Consider the following 27000-nt stretch of genomic DNA (forward strand, 5'->3'; position numbering starts at 1 on the left):
TAAAAGTTTTTAAAAACTGATTTTATGTATTTCCTTACCCTATTTCTGATCTCCCCCCCCCCCCCATCCTAGAGTTAGAATGTTAAAGACGGAACCACTTGATTTCTCAAGTACCTCCATCTCCATCCACTACCAGGAAACAGACTCATAGAGGAAGATGGATGGATGGGGGAAACTAACATTTATTGAGTTATTGCCATGTTGTCCTGGTAGGCATTTTGAGTCATCCGTGCATTCATTCCATAGTTCAACAGATTTTTTTGGAGAGCTGTCTGTGCACCAGGCACAGTGCTAGCCATTGTGAATAGACCAGTCAACAAAGCAGACATTATTATGGCTGCTCTCATAGGAGGTCAAAGGCCTCAATGTATGAGGAAGGCATACACTGAAGGTGTACATAAATACATAATATCCAGTTGTTAAGTGCTCTGAAGGAAATGGGTAAGGTTATGGTTAAGAAAGTAACTTTGAGAGGGGCTTTCTACAGGATTATCAGTGAAGGCTTCTCTGAGGAGTTGTCATATGAGCTGAGCTTTTAATAATAACAATATTAATAACTAATAATAATCCTCACAAGAGTTCTCTGATAGGTAGGTTCTGTCATTATAATTTTACATATGAGACAGTGCAGGAACAGAGAGATTAAGTAACCGGCCCAGACCCGTACTTTAGAGAATGCAAACGTCATGAGAAAGAGCCTTCTAGATGTAGTGAATAACATTTGCTGTGTTCTAGAAAGTGGGAGAAACAGGTACACACACACACACATACACGCACACACACCCTGGGGGCACTTCTAGAAGGCTGGCGTAGCTGAGCTATGACAAGCAGGCCAGGGAGCAGCAGTAGATGATGTTGGAGAGTTAGGAGGGGTCAGATCATGTAGTGCTTTGTTGGACACTGCAGGAAATTTGGATTTTATTCAGAGTATCATGTGAGCACTTATTGAAGGAATTTAAGCAGAGGTGTAATATCCAATTTGAGTGAAAAAAAAAAATCCAGCTTGTGTTTCAAGAACAAATTGAAGTAGATAAGCGTATAGGAGGTCAAGAATTTATTAGAACAATCCAGGTGAAACTTCATGGTATTTTGGTGGCAGTGGAGATGCAGAGAAGTGGGATGGTTTTGAAATATAGATTTTTCGATTTTTTTTTTTTTTTTTAAATTTGACAGAGAGAGATCACAGTAGGCAGAGAGGCAGGCAGAGAGAGGGGAAGGGAAGCCGGCCCCTGCCGAGCAGAGAGCCCGATGCGGGACTCGATCCCAGGACCCCGAGATCACGACCTGAGCTGAAGGCAGCGGCCCAACCCACTGAGCCACCCAGGCGCCCAGATTTTTCGATTTTTAAAGTTGAGTTAAAATTCCCATTACATAGAATTTACTGTTTCAATGACCTTAAAGTGTATAATTTCATGGTTTTCAGTATATTCCCAATGTTATACCACTATCACCACTATCTAACTCCAGAACAATTCCATCACCCCAAAAAGAAACTTCATACTTCTCAATACCCTGTACCTTACCCCCCGCCAGTATCCTGACAACCACTAATCTTTTTGTTTTTATAGATTTACCTAATCTGGACATGTCATATAACTGGGTTAATTTTTACGAAATGGCTTCCTTCTCTTAGCACGATGTTTTCAAGCCTCATCTATGTTATAGAATGTCAGTACATTGTCCCCTTTTATGGCTAAGTAATATTCCATTGGTTTCATTTTTGCCTATCTATCCATCAGTTGATGGATGTCTGGATTGTTTCCATTCTTTGATCGTCATGAATAATGCTGCTGTGTACACTTATGTACACATTTTCAGTTCCCTTGAGTACACCTAGAATGGAATTGCTGAGTCTTGTGGTAACTATATGTTTAAGTTTTGAGAAACTGACAAATTATTTTTCCATAATGGCTGCAGCATTTTATATTTTCACCAACAATGTATGAGGGTTCTAACATCTCCGTATCCATGCTAATCCTTCTTGTTTCTTCTGTTAAAAAAAAAAAATTATAACCATCCTAGTGAGCATCAAGTGGTATCTCATTGTGATTTGGATTTGGCATTTCCTTAATGAATAATGACGTTGAACATTATTTCCTGTGTTTATTGGCCATTTGTATATTTTCTTTGGAGAAATATCAATTCAACTTCTTTGCCCTTCTAAAGATTGGAGGGGCTGCCTAGGTGCTTAGTGGGTTTAAGTGCCCAGTTCTTCATTTTGGCTCAAGGCATGATGTCAGGATATGAGATTTAGCCCCTCCTCAGCGCCACACTCAGCGGGGAGTCTGCTTGGGATTCTCCTTCTTCCTCTCCCATTGCCCCTCCCCCTGCTCTTTCTCTCCTTCTCACTCAGATAAATAAATTAAGTCCTTAAAGATTGGATTGTTTGTCTTTTTATTGTTGAGTCATAAGAACTGTTTATATATTCTGGATACTAAATTTCGTCAGCTATATGATTGGCAAATATTTTTTCCTATTCTGTGGATTGTCTTTTTGCTTTCTTGATAGTGCTTTTGAGACACTAGTTTTCAATTTTTATAAAGTCCAGTTTATTTTATTTGTTGCTTCTTTTGGTGTCATGTTAAAGAAATTATTGCCTAATCAAAGGTCGTGAAAAAGTTACACCTATATTTCCTTCAAAAAGTTTAACAGTTTTAACCTTAAACTTAGCTCTTCGATCCATTTTTTAAAAAAGATTTTATTCATTTATTAGTCAGAAAGAGAGAGAGCACCAGCAGGGTGAGCGGCAAGCAGAGGAAGCATGTTCCCTACAGAGCAAAGAGCCCCATGTGGGATCCCAGAATCCTGCGATCATGATCTGAGCCAAAGGCAGGAACTTAACTGGCTGAGCCACCTAGGCATCTCAGTGCATTTTGAATTAATATTTGTATATGATGTGAGGTAGGGGGTCTAAATTCATTCTTTTGTGTGTGGCTATCCACTTGTCCCATTTGCTGAAAAGACTATTTTTTTTCTCTATGGAAATACATTTTTGCAGTAGACACTAGAACTTACTAAGAGGGTAGGTAGAAAACAGGAAGAAGAAAGAAGAATTTATTACTGATTTAAGCAGCTGGATTAGTGGTAGTAGCATTTCCTGAAATGAGGGAGAGTGTTGTTATTTGGGGTGGAATGGAGTGAGCAATAATGAAAAGTTCAGATTTGAACTTGAGTTTCAAAGTTTGTGATACTTTTCTACATATTGTATATGAGATTTAGCCCCTCCTGATGTATGAATTTGGAATTCCAGGGAGAAGTTTGAGATGAAGATAAGATTTGGGTGTCAACAGAATGTAGATTGTACTATAGCTTTGGGGTTGTGAGATACCTAGGGAAGAAATATACGGAGAGACAAAAGAGAGCCCAATCTAGAAGCCAAGGAGTGCTAACAAACAGAGACTATATAGGTGAAGAAATCTGCAAAGCAGACTGAGAATGAGAGACCAGAGAGCACTGAAAAAACCAAGAGTGTATATCATGGAAGCCAAAAGAGTAAGAGGTTGATATTGTAGGAGAAGGGTAAAGTAAGTAAAGGATTAAAGTCCTTGTGAAAGTAAGAGCCAAGGGGGCACAGAATATTAGTAGAGAGATTAACCTTTAATGAGATGAGTGACACTCTGATGTAGGAGGAGGTGTATGTGGTTAAATTCAGGTTAAGTTTGTGAATTTAATTATGGGAGGAAAATTCCTTTCTGAAAGGTCTTCTTTTCTTAATGAAGAGTAAGAATATTTCTCATCTGTTGGCAGTATATGAGCAAAGGATAGGAACTGAGGTCATGGCGGGCTCATGAGGAGTTTGAGGAGAGAAGCAGAAGTATGCAGGGGTGGTCTTGCATGTATGGGGTGCAGATTGGATCAGGAGCTATAATAGGCATGCTATCCAGTGTTGAGTGTTTGAGGTTTATCATCATGAATTTACAGTCAAAACAATCTGTGCAGTTAAAGGATTTTTCTCCAGCAGTATTTGGTTGGGGAGTACAGAGGTTTGGGTTTATCCAAGGCTGGCATTCTGCCACTTGAGTCCCATGGAGGAAGAGAGTATTAAAACTGTATTTACAAAGGAATGATTATAATGGTTGATCATGTAATCTCGAGGGCGTTATTGGGAAATAATGGTGACATCATTCATAGTGGTGGATCAGTAAATTGCGTGTTGAAGAATTTGGGGGACTACTTGAACAAGTGAGATGAAAGTATATTAAAGTGTAGTTACTGAATAGATGTTCTAATTTGAGATTTTGGAGTTGGTACAGATCCCTGGTGTACCCACTGTAAGTGATTGAAGAGAGAAGAGATAAAAACACATGGGATGACATGGTCTAGGGATTGAGACACTTGGGTATTACATGGATTTTCCTTTAGATGGGATTGCCAAGAATGATGATAGTTGTTGGGGTGGAAAGAAGACTCCTCAGTGAGAGAGAAGCATGCCTGGAAGGTTGGTGGGTAACAGAAACAAAAAATATAGGAGGAAAGGATAGTATAGTTGGAGGGCTTGGGTCTCAAAGCAACAGGGAATTTTGCAAGAAAGGAGAAATAATAGTTTAGAAATAGTGGGGACAAGAATACCTGTTCAACATCCTGGCCTTGAGGACTTGGGTTTAAAAAAGAAAAGTACAGAACAGTCTTCTGGACAGCAGAGGAAGCAGTATCCTCAGTGACTAGCAAGTTTCAATTAAGACAAAGCGGTAGAAGGAATGTTTAAAAAAAATTTTTTTTTAAATGAAAGAAATGATTTAGGGTGCCGGGGTGGCTCAGTCGGTGACTGCCTTCAGCTCAGGTCATGATCTTGGAGTCCCAGGATCGAGTCCTGCATCGGGCTCCCAGCTCCATGGGAAGTCCACTTCTCCCTCTGACCTTCTCAGCTCTCATGCTCTCTTTCACTCTCTTTCTCTCAAATAAATAAATAAATCTTTTTAAAAAAAAAGGTGATTTATGGAAGTTTGCTGATTAGTGCAGGAGTTTCAGAGGATAGTGAAAGTTTCAGGAGGGAGAATAAGTGTGTGGGAGGAATTGAGTATGTATAGGGCAGTTTGGGTATTGTTGTTAGGACAATAATGTAAGACCAAGGATCCTTGAACTTTAATGCAGATGACTGAAATAAATAGGTGTACTGCATAAGGGAATTAGCCCCCCTAGGCTCTGAGAAGGCAAGCCCTTGGTTCCAGTGCTGCAGGCCTAAATGCTTCCTCACACATGGAGTATGGCAGCCTCCTGATGCACCTAATTCCAAAGTCTCAAGGAGTGGTGTCATTTTCAGGGAGAGCAGCTGATGTCAGGGTCTAATGGTGATTTGTCCAAAGCCACACCATATAAGTAGCAAAGCACATTTCCTGACACCAAACATCAGGTCTGCTCACCACTCTTAATTTGTTTATTTTGGTTGTAGTGCTCATTTACCTTACTGCAGGCAGAGCTGGATCTATTAGACCATTAGAAAATGAAAATTAAAGGGGGGGAAAAAACCCTTAAAATAAGACAGTGTTTCCACTTTGGGGCCATTTCAGGCTCTGGATGTGGTCTGTGCCAAAAGGATGAGAAATGGCTGGTGGGGAGTCATTGTGGCCCAGTGGCATCTGCATGACCATGACTGTGTGCTTTACTCTCATGCATGTGTTCCTTCCACAGGGTCATGTAGGCACAACAGCAACCAAGAAGATCGACGTCTACCTCCCCCTGCACTCGAGCCAGGATAGACTGCTGCCAATGACCGTGGTGACAATGGCCAGCGCCAGGGTGCAGGACCTGATTGGGCTCATCTGCTGGCAGTACACAAGTGAAGGACGGGAGCCGAAGCTCAAGTAATCCTTCTTCTTTTTGGCTGCTCTAGTTTCTGGCTGTCTTCTGGCCACCCCTGCTGCATTCTGGGCCCAGTCTGTCTTTCTAGGCATTGGCCTGGGAACCAGACGTCCACACGGATCCAGGTCAGATCGCTCACCAGATCTTGGGTCTGTGTATCTCAGGCTTATCTCAGAGAATCTGCTTATGAAGTAGACTGATGAGTTTGTAAATCTAGACTTGAAGAAATACATTTTAGCAGTTTTCAAACCCTTTTAATGGTGCTTGCTGGTTGAAGTTGCACGGGAGGCCATAGGAAGGAACTAATATTTATTGAACACCTACCATGAGTTGGACACTAATGCTGATCTCTATGTACCAAATTTCTTGTTTAATTCTCCTGGCTCTCTGTGAGGTAAGCATCATGATCCTTATTCTTCAGAGGAGGAAATTCAGAATCAGAGAACTGACATTTGCTGAAGGTCACACCAGTGGGAGATGGCAGAATCAAGATTTGACTTCTGGTCTGTTTGATGCTAAGGTTTTTGGTATTATTTTCTTTTGGTGTGAATTACAGTCTTCTTTGTCAGTGGTATGGTTTTTTCCTCAGTTTCTAAGCTCTGTTATGATTAAATTATTTTATTAAAAAGTATAGCACTTGAATAGACTCCTGCCTGTAGATCATAACCCGAACATCAAAGTGCTTTGCCATGTTGGTTCTCTACTTAAATGTCTCATCAGATAGCCAGCCTCTTCTAGTTTCCTGAGCAGTAAGGTTTGGGTCAAAATACAGTGGGTGCCTTCATTTTGGAATGGATTCTTATGGAGACTTTTCTTTCTCTTAGAACAGTCCAGTCTGTGGTCAGTTGTTTTGTTATTTCTTTCTTCTTGAGGTGCATTTAATTTGTACTTAAATTATTCTTTGGGGGCACCGGGGTGGCTCAGTCAGTTGAGCATCCAACTCTGGATTTCAACTCAGGTCATGATCTCAGGGTTGTGAGATTGAGCCCCACATCAGGCTGTGGGTTCAGGGTGGAGTCTGCTTGGAATTCTGTCTCTCCCTCACCCTCTGTCCCTCCCCCTGCTCATGCACATGCTTTCTCTCTATTTCTAAAATAAATAACATCTTTTTAAAAATAAGTTATTCTTTCAAGTTCTTATGACATTGCCCTCCACTTTGCCTGAATAAATTGTGAATATAAAGATAATCTTTACTGCTTCTATGGCAATAGAAACCTTTCAGCCAAGCCTTTTCAACCACGTAGGCTCAGTAAAGGGTTGAGTCAACAGCTCGGCCCAAGGCTGACCTACAGTGTTATCCTTTTTTTCAACATGAAGTAGAAGCAAGAAAACAGGGAAAGGACCCAAAGTGCTAAGGAATTTGTGCATGTCTGAGTTAACTAAGATATTGCTTAGTGCAAGCACTGAGACCAAGAGACACACAGGGCTGCCCAGAGTTACGCAGCTAGTAGTGAACAGAGTCAGGAGTCTTAACTGTGACATAACGTTATGGATGAGGAAACTAAAGCTCAGAGAGGCTAAGTAACCTTCCTAAATCACACAGTAAGTGGTAGAGCTGGCGTTAAAACCTGGGGATCTCTGGCTTCAGAGCCCTAGCTGTTCTCTATTACATTATACTCCCTACTCTAGTATTATGGGTGATATTAAAATATTCAATGAATCCATACTTACTGGAGGCACAGTGCTAGATCTTGGCATACAGAAATGAAAATGGCACTTTGTGCCAGCAGGTAGCCTACTGTTTAAGGTAAATAGGTAATAGTAGTATTTTGCAATAGCATATGAAATCGGGTTCTGTGAGAACATCTGACCCCATAGTCGGGGGTGAGAGTGGAGTCCTGAAGAGCAGCTTTGATGAAGTGACACCTGAGCTGAAACTTGAAGGAGTAGGGAAAAGTGACGCGGAGAGGCTGAGAGGATGGTGCGCTAAAACGGAGGGCACAGCGTGGCCTTTGTTATGATGGTCCTTTCAGTTCAGGCTTTGAACTCTGTATTTTATTCCAAATATATAGCAGTGATAAATGACATATGTTATTGACATACCTGGATTTTAATAACAAGATAAACATGCTGGTAGACTAAAAACAGAACCAGGTATGGAAATAGGCAGTATGTGCAGGGAGTCGGTTCTTTTAGGATGGCACTTCGCAGAGAACATGTTGTGAATAAGTTTACTGGGGTGTGAAATATTGACTGTTATCAGGCTTCGGGTAGCTAGGCAGGGCCTGGGGTACTCAGAGCACCCAGCTGTCATTTCTGAGTGAGGAAAAGTCTCATCTATCTACCCACGTATGGTACACATACTGTTGCTTTCAAAGCATGCCATCATGTCAAAAGAGTGGACAACACTGCTTGAGGGTATGGAGACCAAAGGAACTTCATGCCTGGATCAAGACCAGTGGAAGTCTCACTGCTGTTAACTAGAAACTGGGATGGGACTGTCCTTATGAGAAAAAACTGAGCAAAGCTGCCTGGGTCTGTGGCTTGTTCAAAGTTGTGTTTCTGGGGCGGCGGGGGACTAGAGATAGCAGTGCAGCTGGGACCTGGCGGTGACATGACTGGCTTTACGATCGCCCTAGTGTTTCCAAGGGATGGGACCCTGAGCTGCCAGGATAAGACCTGGTTCTAGAGTGAAGGTCTCTGCTCTTCACTGGTGGGGATGGGGATGGCGGATGGGGATGGAGGATGGTGCAAAGCTGTTTAAGAACAGGAAGGGAGGGAGAGAGAGAAAGAGGGAAACTGTTCCTATTCAAGAAGAACTAGCAAATTAAGACTCCCAAACAAATGAATGTAATGAGTATTAAAAAAGACAATAATCAGGAGATGAATTCACTGCCAAGAAAATACAGTACGCATTCTGAAAATCAACTTCAAATAAATATGTTTAAAATCATCAAAGGGATGAAGGAATAATATCCATGGTAAATGTCTAAGAAATAGTGAAAGAAAACCAAGCAGATGAGAATTAAGGGATGGATTTAGAAGAGAACCAGTTAAAAGTACTGGAAATATAAAAGGTATTTGTTAAAGTAACAAAAAGTCATATGGGGTAAACTCTAGACTGGGTACAATTAAAGAGGGACTGAGTTGAATGATAGTACCAGTGATTTCAATTACTAACCTGGGGTGTAACACAGAGAGATAAAGAGATACAGAGAATGAAAGATGAGTGAGTTAAGAGAGATGGAGGAAAGATGGAGAGCCTCCCACTAGTGAGGCAGAGAATGGAGGGAACCATGGAGAAACAGTATTTGAAGAGATAATGATGCCAGAGTATTTCCCAGATTGCAGGAAGATATGAATGAGTCTTCATATTAAAAGCACATATAAACGAAATAGAAGAAGGTTAGCCTTTTCAGCGAATGCTACTGGAACAGCAAGACATCATAAACCAAAAAAGTCAACCTAAACCTCATCTATCTTGTATAAAATTAGTTCAAAAATGAGTTGAGATTGAAATGTAAAACTTTAAACTTTCAGGAGAAAACAGAGTAGAAAATCTTTGGGACCAAGAGCTAGATGAAGAGTTCTTACACATGACACTGAAAGCAGGATCCATAATAGAAAACAAAATGATCCGTTGGATTTCATCAAAATTAAGAACTTTTACAAATAGTCTTTATTTCCTTTCCATTCCAGAAGCTGTCAGGCAGCTGTTCTGCCTCTCCTTTCCCATGGGCCGTAGTCTTCATCCAGCTTCACCTGGCCAAGGGGGGAGATGGAGGGTAGGGGTGAGGGAGGGGAAATGAACCCTTTGCAGAGAGTCAAAACAGTAGAATTTAAGGCAAAAACACATCAATAGACATATTTTGGTAAACTGTATAATGAAAAAAGAGACACAGCCCACCAAGATTATAATATGCCCTTAGTCCCAAAAAATTTTAAGGGAATTGAAAGGCAGCATTGAGTGACTGACAGTCCTAATAGGAAACTCTGATGCATTCCTATTAAAAGCTGATAGATAAAGCAGATGAAAAAGTAGTAAGGACAAGGAAGATTCAAATCGTTTAATTAGCAATTCTGACCCCCCAAAATGGAGATTGTCTCTTATAGTAGTTTGTAAGCCTCTGATATTGAGTACATCTTATTAAGATTTATATTCCTGAGATACCTAACACATTCACATTTTTTAGTAGTTGCTTTATAAGTATATTTTGAATTACAAAATTACATTGAATCTGAATAAACCATTGGTTCTTTGAAATTTTTTATAATTCTTATGTGATGGTGGATTTCTTAGTTTTGTTTGTTATTAAGACAGTTTATAAAATAAATACCTGAGATCTCTTCCTGTCGGGCAGTACAGTGCAAGGTATTTTCTTCTAGCTTATTTGTACTTAAGTATTGGAATAGATCCTTTTTTTTTTTTTAATTATTTATTTATTTTCAGCATAACGGTATTCATTATTTTTTCACCACACCCAGTGCTCCATGCAATCCGTGCCCTCTATAATACCCACCATCTGGTACCCCAACCTCCTACCCCCCCCACCACTTCAAACCCCTCAGATTGTTTTTCAGAGTCCATAGACTCTCATGATTCCCCTCCCCTTCCAATTTACCCCAACTCACTTCTCCTCTCTAATTTCCCATGTCCTCCATGCTTTTTGTTATGCTCCACAAATAAGTGAAGCCATATGATAATTGACTCTCTCTGCTTGACTTATTTCACTCAACATAATCTCTTCCAGTCCCGTCCATGTTGCTACAAAAGTTGGGTATTCATCCTTTCTGATGGAGGCATAATACTCCATAGTGTACATGGACCACATCTTCCTTATCCATTCATCCATTGAAGGGCATCTTGGTTCTTTCCATAGTTTGGTGACCGTGGCCATTGCTGCTATAAACATTGGGGAACAGATGGCCCTTCTTTTCACAACATCTGTATCTTTGGGGTAAATACCCAGGAGTGCAATTGCAGGGTCATAGGGAAGAACAGTGTGGAGATTCCTCAAGAAATTAAAAATAGAACTTCCCTGTGACCCTGCAGTTGCACTCCTGGGAATAGATCCTTATTTGATCTTTTCTACTGAGTTAGCTGTGTGAAGAGCTCTTCATTCACAGGAGGCCTAAATTGCTAGATGCATGGTTTCAGTCTGGTTGTTAAGCAAACCATTTATTTAGGTATATTATTCTCCTGTCTCTGGGCCTTGAAAACTGTCAGTGATAGTAGGGTTTGGCCCTAGGGAAGGAATGGAGAATTTGGCTAGAATTTTTGGCTTCCTTTGCTCTTATACCTGTTACTCTTGAGCAAGATGGAATGTGATACTTAAGCTAATTCCCTGCTTCTTTTGATGCAGTGATTTTAGGGAAAACATTTGCAAGAAATGAACCTAAATCATTTCAGTCTCTAGGTGGTTGAATTTTTTAATTTAGACTTTGTTATTTGGATTCATGTTTATTGAATTTTCATCAGAAAATGTGGCCTATAAAATTTCTGCTTAGACATTCACTTATATTTGGGAGGCCTACTACACAATAAATTTTTTATAAATATTTTGTGGATTCTGGAGATATATTCTTCTTTTTTTTTAAAGATTTTATTTATTTATTTATTTATTTAAGTAGGCAGAGAGGCAGGCAGAGAGAGAGAGAGAGGAGGAAGCAGGCTCCCTGCTGAGCAGAGAGCCCGATGCAGGACTTGATCCCAAGACCCTGAGATCATGACCTGAGCCGAAGGCAGCGGCTTAACCCACTGAGCCACCCAGGCGCCCTGGAGATATATTCTCTATGTTAGAGAATTACGTGTGTTCTTTTTAAAGCAATATCTTTAATTACTGTTATCTTCTTATGTTTTTGACTATTTGGTCTATGGATGATTAAGAGAAGTGGATTAATGTTTCCATTTTCTTGTTTGTTTCTGTCAGTTTCTCCTGACATTTCAGCAGTTTCCACTTTACATATTTCAGCACCCAACAGTATTCATGCATTTTGTATCTTATTTTGAGTTCTACTTTTTTCAATATAAAACAGTCCTGTTTGTTTTATGTATTGTATACTGCCTCTTTCTTTGCTTCCAGTAATATGAGCTTTTTTGCCCCGTTCTTTGCATTTGTCTGATCTTTGTGTTCAGCCTATTATATTTGCCTTTTTGTTTTAAATATGTTAAATAATTTTGTGAGGTTTTTCTTTTTTTGACCCTGTCTAAATCACTTTTTTTTTTTTTTTTAAGATTTTATGTTTAAGTAATTTCTACACCCAATGTGGGGCTTGAACTCACAACTCCAAGATCAGGAGTCTCGTGCTTCACTGACTCAGCCAGCCAGGCACCCCTAAATCACTGTGTTTTTATAGGGAAGTTTATCTTACTAACATTTATCCTCACTATTGATGTATTAGTTTCATGTTAGTCAACTTGTTTAAGTTTTGTGTTTTATGTTTTTTTCTGTGGCCTTTCTCTGTTTTGATTTATTTAAAATTCTGAAGTCAGTTACCTATAAGATTTTTAAAACATTTTAAATAAGCTTTATTTTTACAGTGGTTTTAGGTTTACAAAAAAACCATACAGAAAGTTCAGAGTTGCCACATATCTCCTTCCTGACCCTTGTTTCCCCGTTATTAACACCTTGCATTAGTGTGGTACATTTGTTACAATTGATAAACCAATACTGATACATTTTTACTAACTAAAATCAATAGTTTACATTAGGGCACACTCTTTGTATTGTACAGTTCTTTTTTTTCTTAATTTTATTTATTCTTTTAGTAATCTCTACACCCAGTGTGGGGGTCAAACCCAGGACCCTGAGATCAAGAGTCACATGCCCTTACGACTGAGCCAACCAGGCGCCCCTATATTATGTAGATCTAGTGATTGCATCATAGAGAGTTGTTCCACCACCCTAGAAATGCCCTGTGCTCCACTCTTTTCGTCTCTCCCTCCTCACCGTTAGCAACCACTTATCTTCTTACTGTCTCAGTAGTTTTGCATTTTCTAGAATGTCAGCTGGTTGAAATCATACTATATGTAGTGTCTTCAGACTATCATCTTTCACTTAGCAATATGTATTTAAGGTTCCTTCATGTCTTTTCATGGCTTGATAGTTCATTTCTTTATTTAGTTAAATAATACTCTATGGTATGAATGTAGCACAGTTGTTTTTCCATTCACCTATTGAAGGACATCTTGGTTGCTTCCAGTTTTTGGCAATTACTAGTAAATCTGCTATAAACATTAATGGCAGGTTTTCATGTAGACATAAGTTTTGAATTCATTTCACAAGTAACTAGGAGTGCAGTTGCTGGATTGTGTGATAAGCCTTTGTTTAACTTTCTAAGAAACTGCCAAAATGTCTTCCAAGATAGTTACACCATTTGGTATTTCCACCAATTTATGAGTGTTCCTTTTGCTGTAAATCCTTTCCAGCATTTGGTTTTGTAAATGTTTTGGATTTTAGCTGTCTTAATAGGTGTGCAGTGGTATCTCATCTTTGTTTGAATTTGCAGTTTCATTTTTGAGTGTCTTTTCACATGCTTATTTGACACCTATCTGTATTCTTTGGTGAGCTGTCCAGTTCTTTGGCCGATTTTTTAATTGGGTTGTTTTCTTATTGATTTTTCAGAGTTCTTTATATACCTATCAGTTATGTGTTTTGTAAAGATCTTCTCCCAACCTGTGGCTTATATTTTCATTTTCTTAACAGCATCAGCTCCAACTTCCCACTTTTTTCTTTCATAGATTATATTTTGGCGTTGTATCTAAAAAATCACCACCAGACCCAGTGTTACCTAAATATTATTATATGTTATTTTCTAGAAGTTTTATATGTTTTTTTGTGCCTCACAGTTAGCTCGGTGATTCATTTTGAGTTAATTTTTGTTAAAGGTGTTAGGTCTATGTCTAGATTTTTTTTTAACACGTGAATACCCACTTGAAAAGATTATCCTTTCTCCATTCCTTTTGCTGCTTTGCTCCCAACGCCTTCGCTCCTTTGTTAAGTATCAGTTGACTATATTTGTGTGGATCTATTTTTGACATATAAAAATTTTTAAACATTCCTTTTTAATGTATATTTCATCATATTCAAGAGTGAAACAGATCTTTTGAGTAACACCCATTCACGAAAGAGAGAAAAATAAAATTCAGTGAGGTTTTATCCTGTCAAGAACTTGAGATGGGAGGTATATATACCTGCTCTTTACAGGCAACCACATTTATTCTGCTTCATAGATAAGAGATTTTTCAAGGGTAGTTTTGACTAGTCCCAGTTTTTGTGCGGACTCTAGTCCTGTATTATGACTCTGTTGTACACTGGAATAGCTATTCTTTGCCTTCTTCTTTTCAGTAGTCCCTTAAATATTCAACATATTTCATTGGTCTCTTACTTACTATTGTTCTTTATGAGGCTGCTGACGGGTGAGCTACTAAAAGCCGGAGGAGTTTTGTTGTAGTCTAGGAAGCTGGAGTAGTATACTTTTGAGATTATTGCATTACTCAGTGAGTGGCAGTTTCTGGCAATAGAGTAGTACTGTCCCAAAGAAAGATAATGCAGTCATCTTACAACTGTTAGAATGGCTGTCATCAAAAAGACAAGATATAACAAGAGTTGGCGAGGATATGGAGAAAAGAGAACCCTTGCGCACTGTTGGTAGGAATGTAAATAGGTGCAGACACAATGGAAAACAATATGGAGGTTCCTTAAAAAATTATAAATAAGGGGCGTCTGGGTTACTCAGTGGGCTTAAAGCCTCTGCCTTCGGCTCAGGTCATGATCCCAGGGTCCTGGGATTGAGCCCCGCATCGGGCTCTTTGCTCAGCAGGGAGCCTGCTTCCCTTCCTTTCTCTCTGCCCGTCTCTCTGCCTACTTGTGATCTCTGTCTGTCAAATGAATAAATAAGTCATCTTTAACAAATTAAAAATAGAACTACCGGATGATCTAGCAATCCCACTTTTGGATGTGTATCTGAAAGAACTGAAAATGAGATCTTGAAGAGATATCTGCACACCCATGTCCATTGCAGCATTTATTCACAGTGATATGTTTCACAGTTTTCATGATATGGAAACAACCTGAGTGTCTGTCTATAGATGAAAAGATAAGGAAGATGTGGTATAGATACACATAATAGAATATTATTCAGCTGTATCCTCCCATTGTAACAACATGGATTGACCTTGAGAGCATTATGCTAAATGACGTAAGTCCGAGAAAGACAAATACTGTATAATATCACTACATATGTGCAGTCTAAAACCAAATTCATGGAAACAGAGATTAGAATCATGGTTACCATGGACTGGGGGATGGGAGAAATGGGGAGATACTGGTCAGAGTACAAACTTCCATTTAGAAAATGAATACATTTTGGGGGTGCCTGCATGGCTCAGTCAGTTAAGTGCCTGACTCTGGATTTCAGCTCGGTCCATGATCGCAGGGTCATGAGATCATGGCCCATGTCAGTCTCTGTACTCAGCGTGGAGCCTGCTTATGATTCTCTCCCTCTCCGCCCCCCAGAAAGAAAGAAAATGAGTAAGTTTCGGAGATCTAATGTGCGGCATTGCAATTTCAGTTAACAGTACTATTTTATATACTTGAAAGTTGCCGAGGGAGTAGATACTTAATATTCTTACCCCCAAAAAGAAACGGTAATATGTGATGTGATGGATGTGTAAGCTAATATACTTGGTGATAATAGTTTTGTAATGTGTAATTGTATCAAATACACATGTTATAAAATGATTACCACGAATAAACTTAGAAGTTCTTAGAATATAGCATAGTGGTTAAAAGCATGGGATCCAAAGCCAGAGTCTGGGTTGAATTCTGGCATTAACCCTTTGGTGTGATCTTGGATGAATTACATCAATACCATATACTCTAGTTATCTCATGTGTAAAGTGAGGATAACAGGGTAGTTATGAAAATAAAATGAGAAAATACATGACACGTACTTAGTAAGTGTTTATTTCTGTTGCCATTAAATACTGTAACTATAGCCAGCTACTACTATGACCAATACTGGTAGTAGTTCAACAACAGAAGTATAATTTAGCTCTTTCTTAATGATTCAAAGAATTATACTGTGCTATGATATACTGGTGCCCTTGTGGGCTTATGTAAGTATATAAGAATATTTGATTTTACATTATGTTTTCTGACAGCTTTGCAATTTGAATTCTTTATACCTCCCCACTTTTGCTGTCTACATGACCACCTCTTTATGCGTTCCCATTTCTGGGTTGCTGCTTCTAATTTATTTTCCTTAGAGTTATCATTGAGAACCACATACCTAGATAATATGGCCCAAGAGGCCCTTCCCATTCTGATCCTCAACTATGCTCCCATGCATCCATTCTTTAACACATCACATTCTTTAACTGGCAGCTTTTTGATACCACTGATACCATGTCTGCTTTTTGCTGTTTCCTTAGTCAGAAATGCCTTTCTCACTCTTCTCTTGATATCCAGCTTAATCTTGAAGACTTCAATTCTTTGTTATTCCCTCATTCAGCAAAAATTTATGGAGTCCCAGGCTCTAGGTATCGAGGATAAAATGGGGAACAAGAGAAATGTGATCGCTGCACTCAAAAAATTTACAGTTTGATGGGGAAGAAATTATCAAGTGTAAGAGCATTTTGTAACTGGCTCATTTCACTTATCATTTGTATTCATTCATGCATTCAATAAATATTTATTGAGTGTTTGTTATATACCGCACATTTTGCTGGATATACAGTGGTGAGTGGAGCCAGACATGGTCTTTCTTTCATGAATTCCACAAGCTAGTGAGGGAAATGGGCAAATAATTCAAATAATTAAACCAAATAATTAAACCAAATAGTGTTTGCATAAAAACGGAGTTAAGTAATGTGAAGGAAAGGAAAGCCATTTATGAGAGCCCAGCCTTGCAAGTCAGGGAAACATTCCCTGAGAAAGTGATACCAGAAGTGTTTAGCAGGGGGAGGTTCCTGGCAGATGGAACTGCATGACATTGACGCTGTGGCAGGAGGAGGCATGTAGTGGTCAGGGAATTAACGAAGACCAGTATGGCTGGAGCGCAAAGTAGGGGAAAGAAGATAGAGTGAGATGAGACTGAGGTGGGCAGGGGCCACAGGGGAGATTAAGAGAGGAGGACAGATTCTGGAAATGTTTAAGAGGTAAAATTCAGGGGATGGGTGTTGGCGGGTTGGGGTGGCTGGGTGATGGACATTGGGGAGGGTATGTGCTATGGTGAGTGCTGTGAATTGTGTAAGACTGATGGATCACAGATCTGTACCCCTGAAACAAATAATACATTATATGTTAATTTTTTAAAAAGAGGTAAAATTCATAGGACTTAAGGATCAACTACATATGAGAAGTGTGGGAGAGGAGAGGTACCAAAGGTGGCTCCCTAGATTTTTGACTTGCACAAGTTGATGAATTGTGCTGTTCACTGAGGTGGGGGCACTGGAAGACTGGGTTTTATTTGGATTTTTTGATGTGGGAAGGGGAGTGGGAGGGGCACAAGTTTCATCTTCTGTCTATTAATTTGAGATGGCTTTGCTATATCTAAGAGAAGCTTTCAAATAGTCATTTTTAAAAATTCATTTTTATTTTAGTTCAGCACAGTTAACCATACAGTGTTATATTAGTTTATAACAGTAGAGTGTACAGTAGAGTGATTCAACAATTCCATATACTACTCAGTGCTCATTGCAGTAAGTGCACTCTTCATGCTCATCACCGAGTTCACCCGTCCCCCCACCCATTTCCGCTCTGGCAGTCATCAGTTTATTCTCTGTAGTGAACAGTCTGTTTTTTGGTTTGTCTCCTTTTTCTTGTTCATTTGTTTTGTTTCTTAAATTCCACATGTGAGTGAAATCATGTAGTATATTTTTGTCTTTCTCTGACTTACATCACTTAGCATTATACTCTAGATCCATCCATGTTGTCACAAATGGCAAGACTTCATTCTTTTTTTTATGGCTGTGGACACCTGGGCTGGTTCCGTAATTTGGCCATTGTAAATAATGCTGCAGTAAACAAAAGATGCATATATCTTTTTGAATTATTGTTTTCATATTCTTTGGGTAAGTACCCAGTAGTGGAATTACTAGATCATGTGGTAATTCTATTTTCAATTTTTTGAGGAGCCTCCATACTCTTTTCCACAGTGGCTGTGCCAGTTTGCTTCCCCACCTACAGTGCACAACGGTTCCTTTTTCTCCACATGCTCGCCAACACTTGTTTCTTGTGTTTTTTATTTTAACCATTCTGACAGGTGTGAAGTGATAACTCATGGTTTTGATTTGCATTTCCCTAAGGATGGGTGCTTTTGAGCATCTTTTCATGTGTCTGTTGGCTGTCTGGATGTCTTCTTTGGAGAAATGTCTGTTCATGTCTTCCACCCATTTTTTAAAAATTTTAAAAGTTTATTTATTTATTTAGTAATCTCTACCCAATCTGGGCCTTGAACTCACTACTCAGAGATCAAATAGTCGTTTATACTTCCATGTTTGAAGTTTAGAGGAGAGAGCTATGAGCTAGAAATATGAAGTTAAGAACCATCTGCATAGAGAGATTAATTGAAGTCTCCAACATGGTTGAGTGAAAACAGTTAAGGGCTCAGGCCTGGCTGTAGAAAAACTGTGTAGGGGGTTCCTGGGTGGCTCAGTGGGTTAAGCCTCTGTCTTCAGTTCGGGTTGTAATCCCAGAGTCCTGGGATCTAGCCCCGCATCGGGCTCTCTGATCAGCAGGGAGCCTGCTTCCTCCTCTCTCTCTGCCTGCCTCTCTGCCTACTTATGATCTCTGTCTGTCAAATAAATAAACAAAATCTTTAAAGAAAAAAGGAAAAGAAAAAGAAAAACTGTGTAGATGATGGTGCTGAAATGGGGGTCCTCAGGAAGAAAGAGGTTCAAGCTGGGGTGAATAAAGGTTTGGTTTTGGATGTAATGAAGGCTGAGAATACTTGAGAGATGTCCGTGTGGTGAAGTCTTGTAAGCAGTAGGATAGATACAGGTTTGGAGGCTCAACCGTCTCTCTTTTATTGTTTTGTTTTCCCCAGTCCATAACACAATGCTTAGCGCATACCAGGTACTCAAGAAGTAACTTGTGGAATGGATGAGAGAACATAGGAGCATTTAGATTCAAAGATCTAGACTATAAGTTCTCCACCCTTGCCTTTGCCAAGGTAGCTCTTCTCCAGGTGTCTGCTTAGACAAGCTTCTGACTGTATATAAACCTTTATTCATTAATAATCACTGTGTTTGGGGCACCTGGGTGGCTCATTTGTTAAGCGGCTACCTTCAGCTCAGATCATGATCCCAGCATCCTGGAATCAAGCCCCACACTGGGCTGCCTGCTTGGCAGGAGGCCTGCTTCTCCCTCTCCCACCTGCCTGCTTGTGTTCCCTCTCTTGCTCTGTCTTTCTCTGTCAAATAAATAAAATTTTTTAAAAAATCACTGAGTTAGACAATCTCAGCCTGGTGAAATATTTTTTGAAGTGATAGATGAAGGTTTGGGGATACTCTTTACAAATACTTTCTTTATTAAGCTGGACGGAAAGACTGCTCATTATCAACATATCCCAAGTGCCAGAGTCCCCATACTTATTAGATAATGAATGGAAAGATATGAACACATTGGAGTGCCTGCTCTATGTCCTGCCCCATGCTAAGCATTTTATTTATATTATTTCATTCTTTATAATACCTCTATTACTCATAGATAACAGTAGAAAAACTGAGAATCAGGAACTTAAGTTATTGCTCAAGATCATATATTTAGTAAGTAGCAGAATCAGGATTTGAACCCAGGTTTCACTCCATTTCACTTGCTCTTAACTACCATGCTACACAAAGAACACAAAGCTACACACGCTACACAAAGAAATGAATTACTTTTCCTGGTGATAGTGCCCAGAGATGTAGCCATTTGAGATTTTCATTCATCCATCATTCTATTCTTAAAATCATTCATCAGCAGGCATTTAGATGTTGTTTATACCATCCCAGGTACAATGCTAAGCACTAGGAATATAATCAGTCATAAAATAAAGTTTATAGCCTCAAGATGCAGGCTAATGGGTGAGACAGATACTGAATTACAGAATTTTAGCTCCATTGTCATTGAGACTTGCTATAGTAGTAGACATATAGAATGCTGCAAGAACATCGAAAAGGATTTTTCTAATTTTGCCAGAAGATGGAGGCTCAGGTTGAGTAGGGGTGGGAGAAAAGTCAGGAAAGGCCTCTCAGTAGAATGGAATACCTGAGCTAAATCTTGAAAGATGACCAGACAAACTAAGAATAGGGAGCCTCTGGGTTGAGAGGCTTGCAGGAGCTGACATATGATCTGATGAGGATACTATAAGCAGCTAGTGTGAATGAAGCTTAAGCTGTATGTTCTGGAATGGCAGAAGATTGAGTTGAAAAGTACAACAACGTATAGTGAGAAGACTTTATGGAAGCCAGATACTTGTAATGGGCTCTTTTGGTTTAATTGTAAAGGATGCAAAAGGTTTCAAGTACGGGAATGACAGTATGGTGTTGTGTTTCAGAAAGACCCCACTGAATATTTTCAGGGTCAGTTTATAATAGAGTTAACAAATTCTGAAACTTAGAATTTTGCATAGTGAATTCTTTTTAAAAATATATAGTTCAGAATGATATGAAAGAGGACTTCCCAGAAATGCCAGAATGTTAGAATTAGCAAACAGGGATGTTAAAACAGCTATTATAAACATGCTTCATATGTTCAAGATGATAGAGGAAAGAAGTAAGAGATATTTTAAAAAACCCAAATGGAACATCTAGAGATGAAAATTATAGGATCTGAAATGAAAACATGAGTTTAACAGCAGATTAGATACTATGAAAGAAAACATCAACAAACTTGAAAACATAGTAATAGGAGCTATCCAAAAAGGAGCTCAAAACAGAATGAAGGTCTTCCATTTGGAAATTAGTGGGCATTCTCTCTTTAGAACTTCTTTACCAGGAATTTTAGACTTAACTATTCCTGTGTGATATGGCTGTGGCTTGACAAACTTTATAAGGTTACTTACTGATTTACTTTATATTTATGGGATTTTTATTTTGGAGATGAGGATATCTTGAACATCTTAAAAGACTTTTCTCTGACCTCAAAGAAATGAACTTCTGTGCTGCAATCCTCAGGGCCTTTCTTTCTATTGATAATGTTTGACACACTCTATATAATTGATTCTGTCATCAAAGTAAATACCAAAGCCCAAGTGAAGAGTTCTGGATATTGCAGAACCATGTGCTCTTTTCGTTTTTCATTAAAAAAAAAAAAAAAAAACAAGCATTCATCTATCTAGTCCTATCCTTAAGTGTATTTTTCATGTTTTGAAGATAAAAGTGAATTTTTATGAGTATGTAAATTGAACATGTCAGATCACATTTGAGAGGAAACTAGGATGTTTACTAGAATGCTCCCAAATTTTTATATACAAATTAAATGCCAATTAAATACCATCTTCCTATATATGGATTACAGGCTTTTGTCTCTTCATAAAAACCATACTGGCCCTTGAACATGAAATGAGTATTGGTCAATAATTGAATGAAATAAATTTTTCTAATGCAAAATTTTATTAGCCTTATTTGATGAAACATGAATAAGTGAAATTCAGTTAATTATACTCATTAACACTTCAGGGATTTGGATATGTAGATACATATGTTTATTTTTTAGTCACATATTTATTTGTTTATATAAATATGAAATCTCCGGGGTTGCTGTAGCGAGTACATTTAATGACAGAGTATGTGTGTGTGTTTGTGTGTGTGTGTGTGTGTGTGTGTGTGTGTGTGTGTGTAAAATCTCCATCTATCTGTCCTCCAGAAGGACTCTTTTTGGCAACAGGGTCCATTTTGCCCCCATTCATTGTTCTAACTTCCAATCTTCTCACAAACATAATTGTCCCTGGAAGGGCTTCTTTTTCCTTGCCAACCCACTTCTAAAATTAAACCTCTTTCTGTGGATCCTATTATGCTGTACTTACTTCCATTAGTCTTTTTTTTTCCAGGAGGAACTTTTTTTTTTTTAAATTTTTAATTCAAGCATACTTAATATACAATGTTATATTAACACAAAGAAAATGAAAACATAAATTCAAAAAGATATATGTACCCCTGTGTTTTTATTGCAACATTATTTATAATGACCAAGATACTGAAGCAAGTATCCTTCAATAGATAAATGGATAAAGAAGATGTGTGTGTGTGTGTCTGTGTGTGTACACACTATATATACACTCTATATACATCAAAAATGGAAAATTATTCAGCCATAAAATAGAATGAAATCTCACCAGTTGCAACAACATGGATGGATCTGGAGGATGTAACTAAGTGAAATAAGTCAAAGAAAGACGAATACCATATGATACCATATGATCTCACTCATAGGTGGAATTTAAGAAACAAAAAAATGAGCAAAGATAAAAAAGACAAATGAAAAAACAGACTCTTAAATATAAGAACAAACCTGCAGTTATTTATTAGTTTTTTATCATTTTTCAATCTCTCTGATAGTGTCTCACAAACAGGACTTCTGGTGTTCTCTATTTCATGCTATCTGCCATGCTTCTGTTAGATAGTTAATTCTGCTTCTGTGTAATGAGAAGCTTAGGAGTGGTAGAAGAAATTTTGACAAAATGAGAATCATTTCTTCATGCCAGGTACTGTGCAATTAAGTCATTTAATCCTTGTAAGACCCTTATGCAGTAGATAATTCCAAGACTTGATAGAGAAAATGACCACTTAGAAATCAGGAGATGTGGGGTGCCTAGTGGCTCTATGGGTTAAGCCTCTGCCTTCGGCTCAGGTCATGATCTCAGGGTCCTGGGATCGAGCCCTGCATAAGGCTCTCTGCTCGGTAGGGAGCCTGCTTCCCCATCTCTCTCTGCCTGCTGCTCTGCCTACTTGTGATCTCTCTCTCTCTCTGTCAGGTAAATAAAATCTTTAAAAAAAAAAAAAAAAAGAAGGGATGTGGATGAGGCAGGAAATGCTGGGGGTCTTTAGGACAGGTGATTCTACAGTGGGGTGAGAGATTTCCCAACCTTCTTTGTACTGTTCTATATTTTTAAATTGTTTTGTGTTTTTGATAGGCCTGCATTACCCTTACCAAAAAATAAGTTCAATATTTTATAAAGGAAAATGAAATACTTACTCATTATGGGACATCTGGAAGGTACAGGAAAAAAGTGCTCATTGCTTAAATGTAAGCACAAACTTTGTAAACGTTTTGGTACCTTTTCTTCTAGTCATTTTATATGCATATAATTCAGCATTTTTGTATAGTTGTAATAATTTGTGTTTTTTCTCCGTAAAAAAGTAAAGTGTGGGGTGCCTGGGTAGCTTAGTCAGTTAAGCATCCATCGGCTCAGATCATGATCTTAGGGTTGTTAAGATCAAACCCCGGGTTGGGCTCTACACGAGGTGTGGTGCCTGCTTAAGATTCTGTCTCCCTCCCTCTGCCCCTCTCCCCCTTAAAGAAAGAAAAAAAGTGAGGTGCCAGTACTCCCTATCTTGATGAACTATAAAAATGCCTCTCTCATCCTCACCTCTTCCTGGGCCTTTTTCTCCTTTTGTCTTGAATTGCAATCTGACTCATCTATACTGCCTAGAAAGCCCCATTTGGTTAACAGATACCAATGTGACAAGCAAGAAAAAGAAAAAGAAAAAGAATAGCTTATTACTTCTCCTCTTCTTGTTAGCACACACATCATTAAGAATACCCTTTATGTTTTTTTCATGGGTAGAGTGATTCAGTCTACACATTCATATATTCATTCATTCAACAAATATTTGTTAAGTACCTTCTAAGGGCCAGCCATTTTATTCTTCAGTGAGAAGCAGAGACACTAGAAGAATCCTTGCTCTTTAGAACATAGAACCACAAATAAGAAAAACGTGATAAGTATACGTAGAAATATTAATCAACTTCTAAAAGACCACAGAGAGGAATCAGTTGGATTCTCTCTCCTAGAGATCCAAATGATTCCCCTAGAGAAATCAAGGAAAGCTTTTTATACATTTAAAAAAATGGAGGATCTCAGAGAGATTTAGTCACATAGCCGGTTAGTGGTTGAATTAGCATTAAAACCAGAGCTGACTGTAAAACCACTCTTTCTTCTACTGAACTAGGTCACAAGGAGGAGGCATCCCTCTTTTCATTATGTTATAAGTTCCAGATGTCTGTATGTGGGGGATTCTTGAGTCATGGACCACAGCTTCCCCCTTTTTCTCTCCCTGCTTCAGAATGCCACCAGTTTCTGATTTGATCAGATCAAAGAGTAACAGAGCGGAAGTAAGGAGACCTGAGTCTCTAGAACCAGCTTTGCCACTCTTCGAACTGGGTCGTCATGGGCATCTTATTCCTCATTTCTAGACATCTCTTCCCATTTGTAAAAGTGAGGAGGTTGAAATAAATCTAAGCTTCTAATTTTTGTAAGTAATATGTCATGGTTTCCTCCTTCTTTTCAAATTATGAGCCATTTCCATAAAAGCAAGGGTTCTCAAGGGCCTTGGCAAGTCTAGACACACCATGGAATTGGCAGAGGGATAGGTGGGGGTCAAAGGTGAAGGCTCTTAACTGCCTGGGTTTGAATCTCAGGTCTGTCACTTACTGCTATTTAATCTTGAACAAACCACTTAACTTCATTGAGCCTCGCTTTTCTAATTTGTAAATCAGAAATAACAATAAATAACTCAGTTGTGTGAAGATTCATTGAGCTTTTGTATATCCATCCACACTATTTTACATGCTTTCTGGCACATAGCACTCAATTAATATAGGTAATGATACTAATGGCTACTGTACTAGTACTAATTTGGAGTCCTGAAGAGGTTTTAGAAACCAAAATACCATAGTAGCTTCTTTTACTAATGATTCCTTTGTATAGGCACAAAGGAACCAATATGTACATGCGTTGAATATGAAGTTTTAGTCATTTTCCCCTCAGGTGTTCAATTAAAGGGTTGAAAGAGTTGGGGTACTGTTTGCTGCTAACTTTTACTCATGACCCAGACAAGACTTCCATTCCTCTTGTATAATATGGGAGGAGTCATTCGTTCTTTTCTCTGCTGTGTTCCCAGCGCTCAGAGCAGGCTACAGCATGGGGTAGGTACTTTGCAAATGTTTTTTGAGTGACTGAATGATTTCACACTTTGTTTTTAAAAACTGAGGAGAATAGTAGCAGTTGGCAGTGAGTCTTTAGGCTCTTGGATCTTATTTTGTGACATGTGTTGAGTTTGTTTTGAAGGGGATTTGGGGACATCCCATGACAATCAAAACAGAATTCTTCTGATACCAATGTTTGGCTTTCTGCTTTGATCAATAGGCTTATTATTTGCCCTTGAAACCTCTGTGGTGCTGGGGAATCACAGACATTCCTCAGGATGATTTACACGGCAATAAATAATCTGTGCTGTCGGTTGCTTGCTTCATCAGTGTCTGCCCTGTTCCTAAAACCCTGGAGGCTCCATGGCCCCAAGGCTGGAGCACTGCCGACACTAACTCCAGATCATGTCGCTTAGCTTTACTGTTCTTTTGTTGCTCTAATATGCATCCACAGCGCATTTTTTTTTTAAAGATTCTATTTATTTATTCGACAGAGAGATCACAAGTAGGCAGGGAGGCAGGCAGAGAGATAGGCAGAGAGATGGGGGAGCAGACTCCCTGCTGAGCAGAGAGCTTGATGCGGGGCTTAATCCCAGGACCCTGGGATCAAGACCTGAGCTGAAGGCAGAGGCTTTAGCCCACTGAGCCACCCAGGCACCCCTCCACAATGCATTTAAGGGTTGGTGTAATTGTAGAAGTTATTTTCCATCTGACTTTATTATAGTTACGATACCATTTATTTTTTACCTCTCTTATATGGTAGGCTCTGCATATATCATCTTCTCTAATCTGAGTTAGGTGGTTGTACCCTTTTTATAGAAGTGGAAACTCAGACCCAAGGAGGTGAAGCTTATTTTCTGAAATTGCGTGGCCCGTAAGTGCTGGAACTTAGATTTTAACTCCGGTCTTTCTGGACGCAAAGCTCTTAGCAGTGATACTATGACATTTTTTTTAATCTAAGGGACTTTCTTCTGCTGCTCTAAGTGTTTGGGGTTTAAGTTTGCAACCTCTTGCAAAGATCCATAAGTTTCCCATATCATTCAGAGATGAATTTTAAATTTCTTAACAGCGTTGCAAATACATGAAATTTATAGAGACAAACATAGCCAGATTACTTTCTTGTTATCCATCCATTTAGCAAATTTATAGTTCCCATTAATTTTAATCTGTCCTTATTACCTGTTTTATATAATAAATATCTCTTAGTCCTGACAGACTGCGTATAGATCACCTGAAGTAGGCTCTCTCTCAATAAGCAGAGTTGCAGCTAAAGATTTGTGAATTAATTGGGAAAATTGCAAATCAGGTAGTCAGTGAAATAATTCATTGTCACATCCAATCAATAAACTTTGTAAATCAACTCATTTAATTCAAAAAATGATCTATATAGATCAAGCAACCAATTAAACAATTAGCATACACTTTGCAATTAATTAATTTAAGCATCAATCATATAATTAAAACTCCAAATTTAAGCTGCACAATTTAGAACTCTAGTGCCTTGTGAACTACTAGGTTCATGTCTGTGAATGCTAGCAGATTAGCAGTTTCACAATTCAACTTAGGAGCAGGGTATCTTAAAATGTTTTTAATTGATTTTTAAGCTTTAAATTGTCTTTATGATGGTAGAGGTTCCCACCTTTTTTCTGCAAGCTGACTTTTTAATTCCCCCAAAGAAAGAGAAGGCAGTGTGTGTCGGCTGTAAGATGGGGAAGTCTGGAATCTGGGAGTATAGACTGGACATTCTGGGGATGTGAGGACAGTAGTTACCTGCATCAGGGTAACTCAGGTCATTTGCTTTTACTCTGTTACGTATCCTTAGTGTTTGGAATCAGATCTTGCCATGTGAATCTGATACTCTTCAAAGAAAGGAGAACTGTATGGATTGTCTTTGTTACCTTAAGTATTCCTCTGACCTAGAACAGGTATTTTCTTAATCCTAACCGTAAGTCAGAGGCCTCTGATTCCTCCCCCATGCCAATAATTTTTTCTCCTTTATAGTTTTGTTTCTCTTTTATGATATTTATTTTATGTATACTTAGAGGTAACTAGTGTAGTACTTATTTTTTCAACTTGATATACTGTAAGCTTTCTTGAGGGCTAATACTAAGTATCATCTTTGATT

The 27000-nt window shown here is 38.7% G+C and overlaps 1 protein-coding gene across 7 annotated transcripts in view; it reads left to right on the forward strand.

The window, feature by feature from the left end:
- MAPKAP1 (MAPK associated protein 1) overlaps nucleotides 1-27000 on the forward strand; it is a 245365-nt gene that overhangs the window by 105280 nt on the left and 113085 nt on the right. For all 7 annotated transcript variants that reach the window (XM_044264899.1, XM_044264903.1, XM_044264900.1 and 4 more), the window contains one exon: nucleotides 5629-5801. In XM_044264899.1, the coding sequence (XP_044120834.1) occupies nucleotides 5629-5801 (173 nt within the window). The remainder of the gene's footprint in view (nucleotides 1-5628; nucleotides 5802-27000) is intronic.

Source organism: Neovison vison, chromosome 9 (genome assembly GCF_020171115.1).
Source record: "Neovison vison isolate M4711 chromosome 9, ASM_NN_V1, whole genome shotgun sequence".
NCBI lineage: Eukaryota > Metazoa > Chordata > Mammalia > Carnivora > Mustelidae > Neogale > Neogale vison.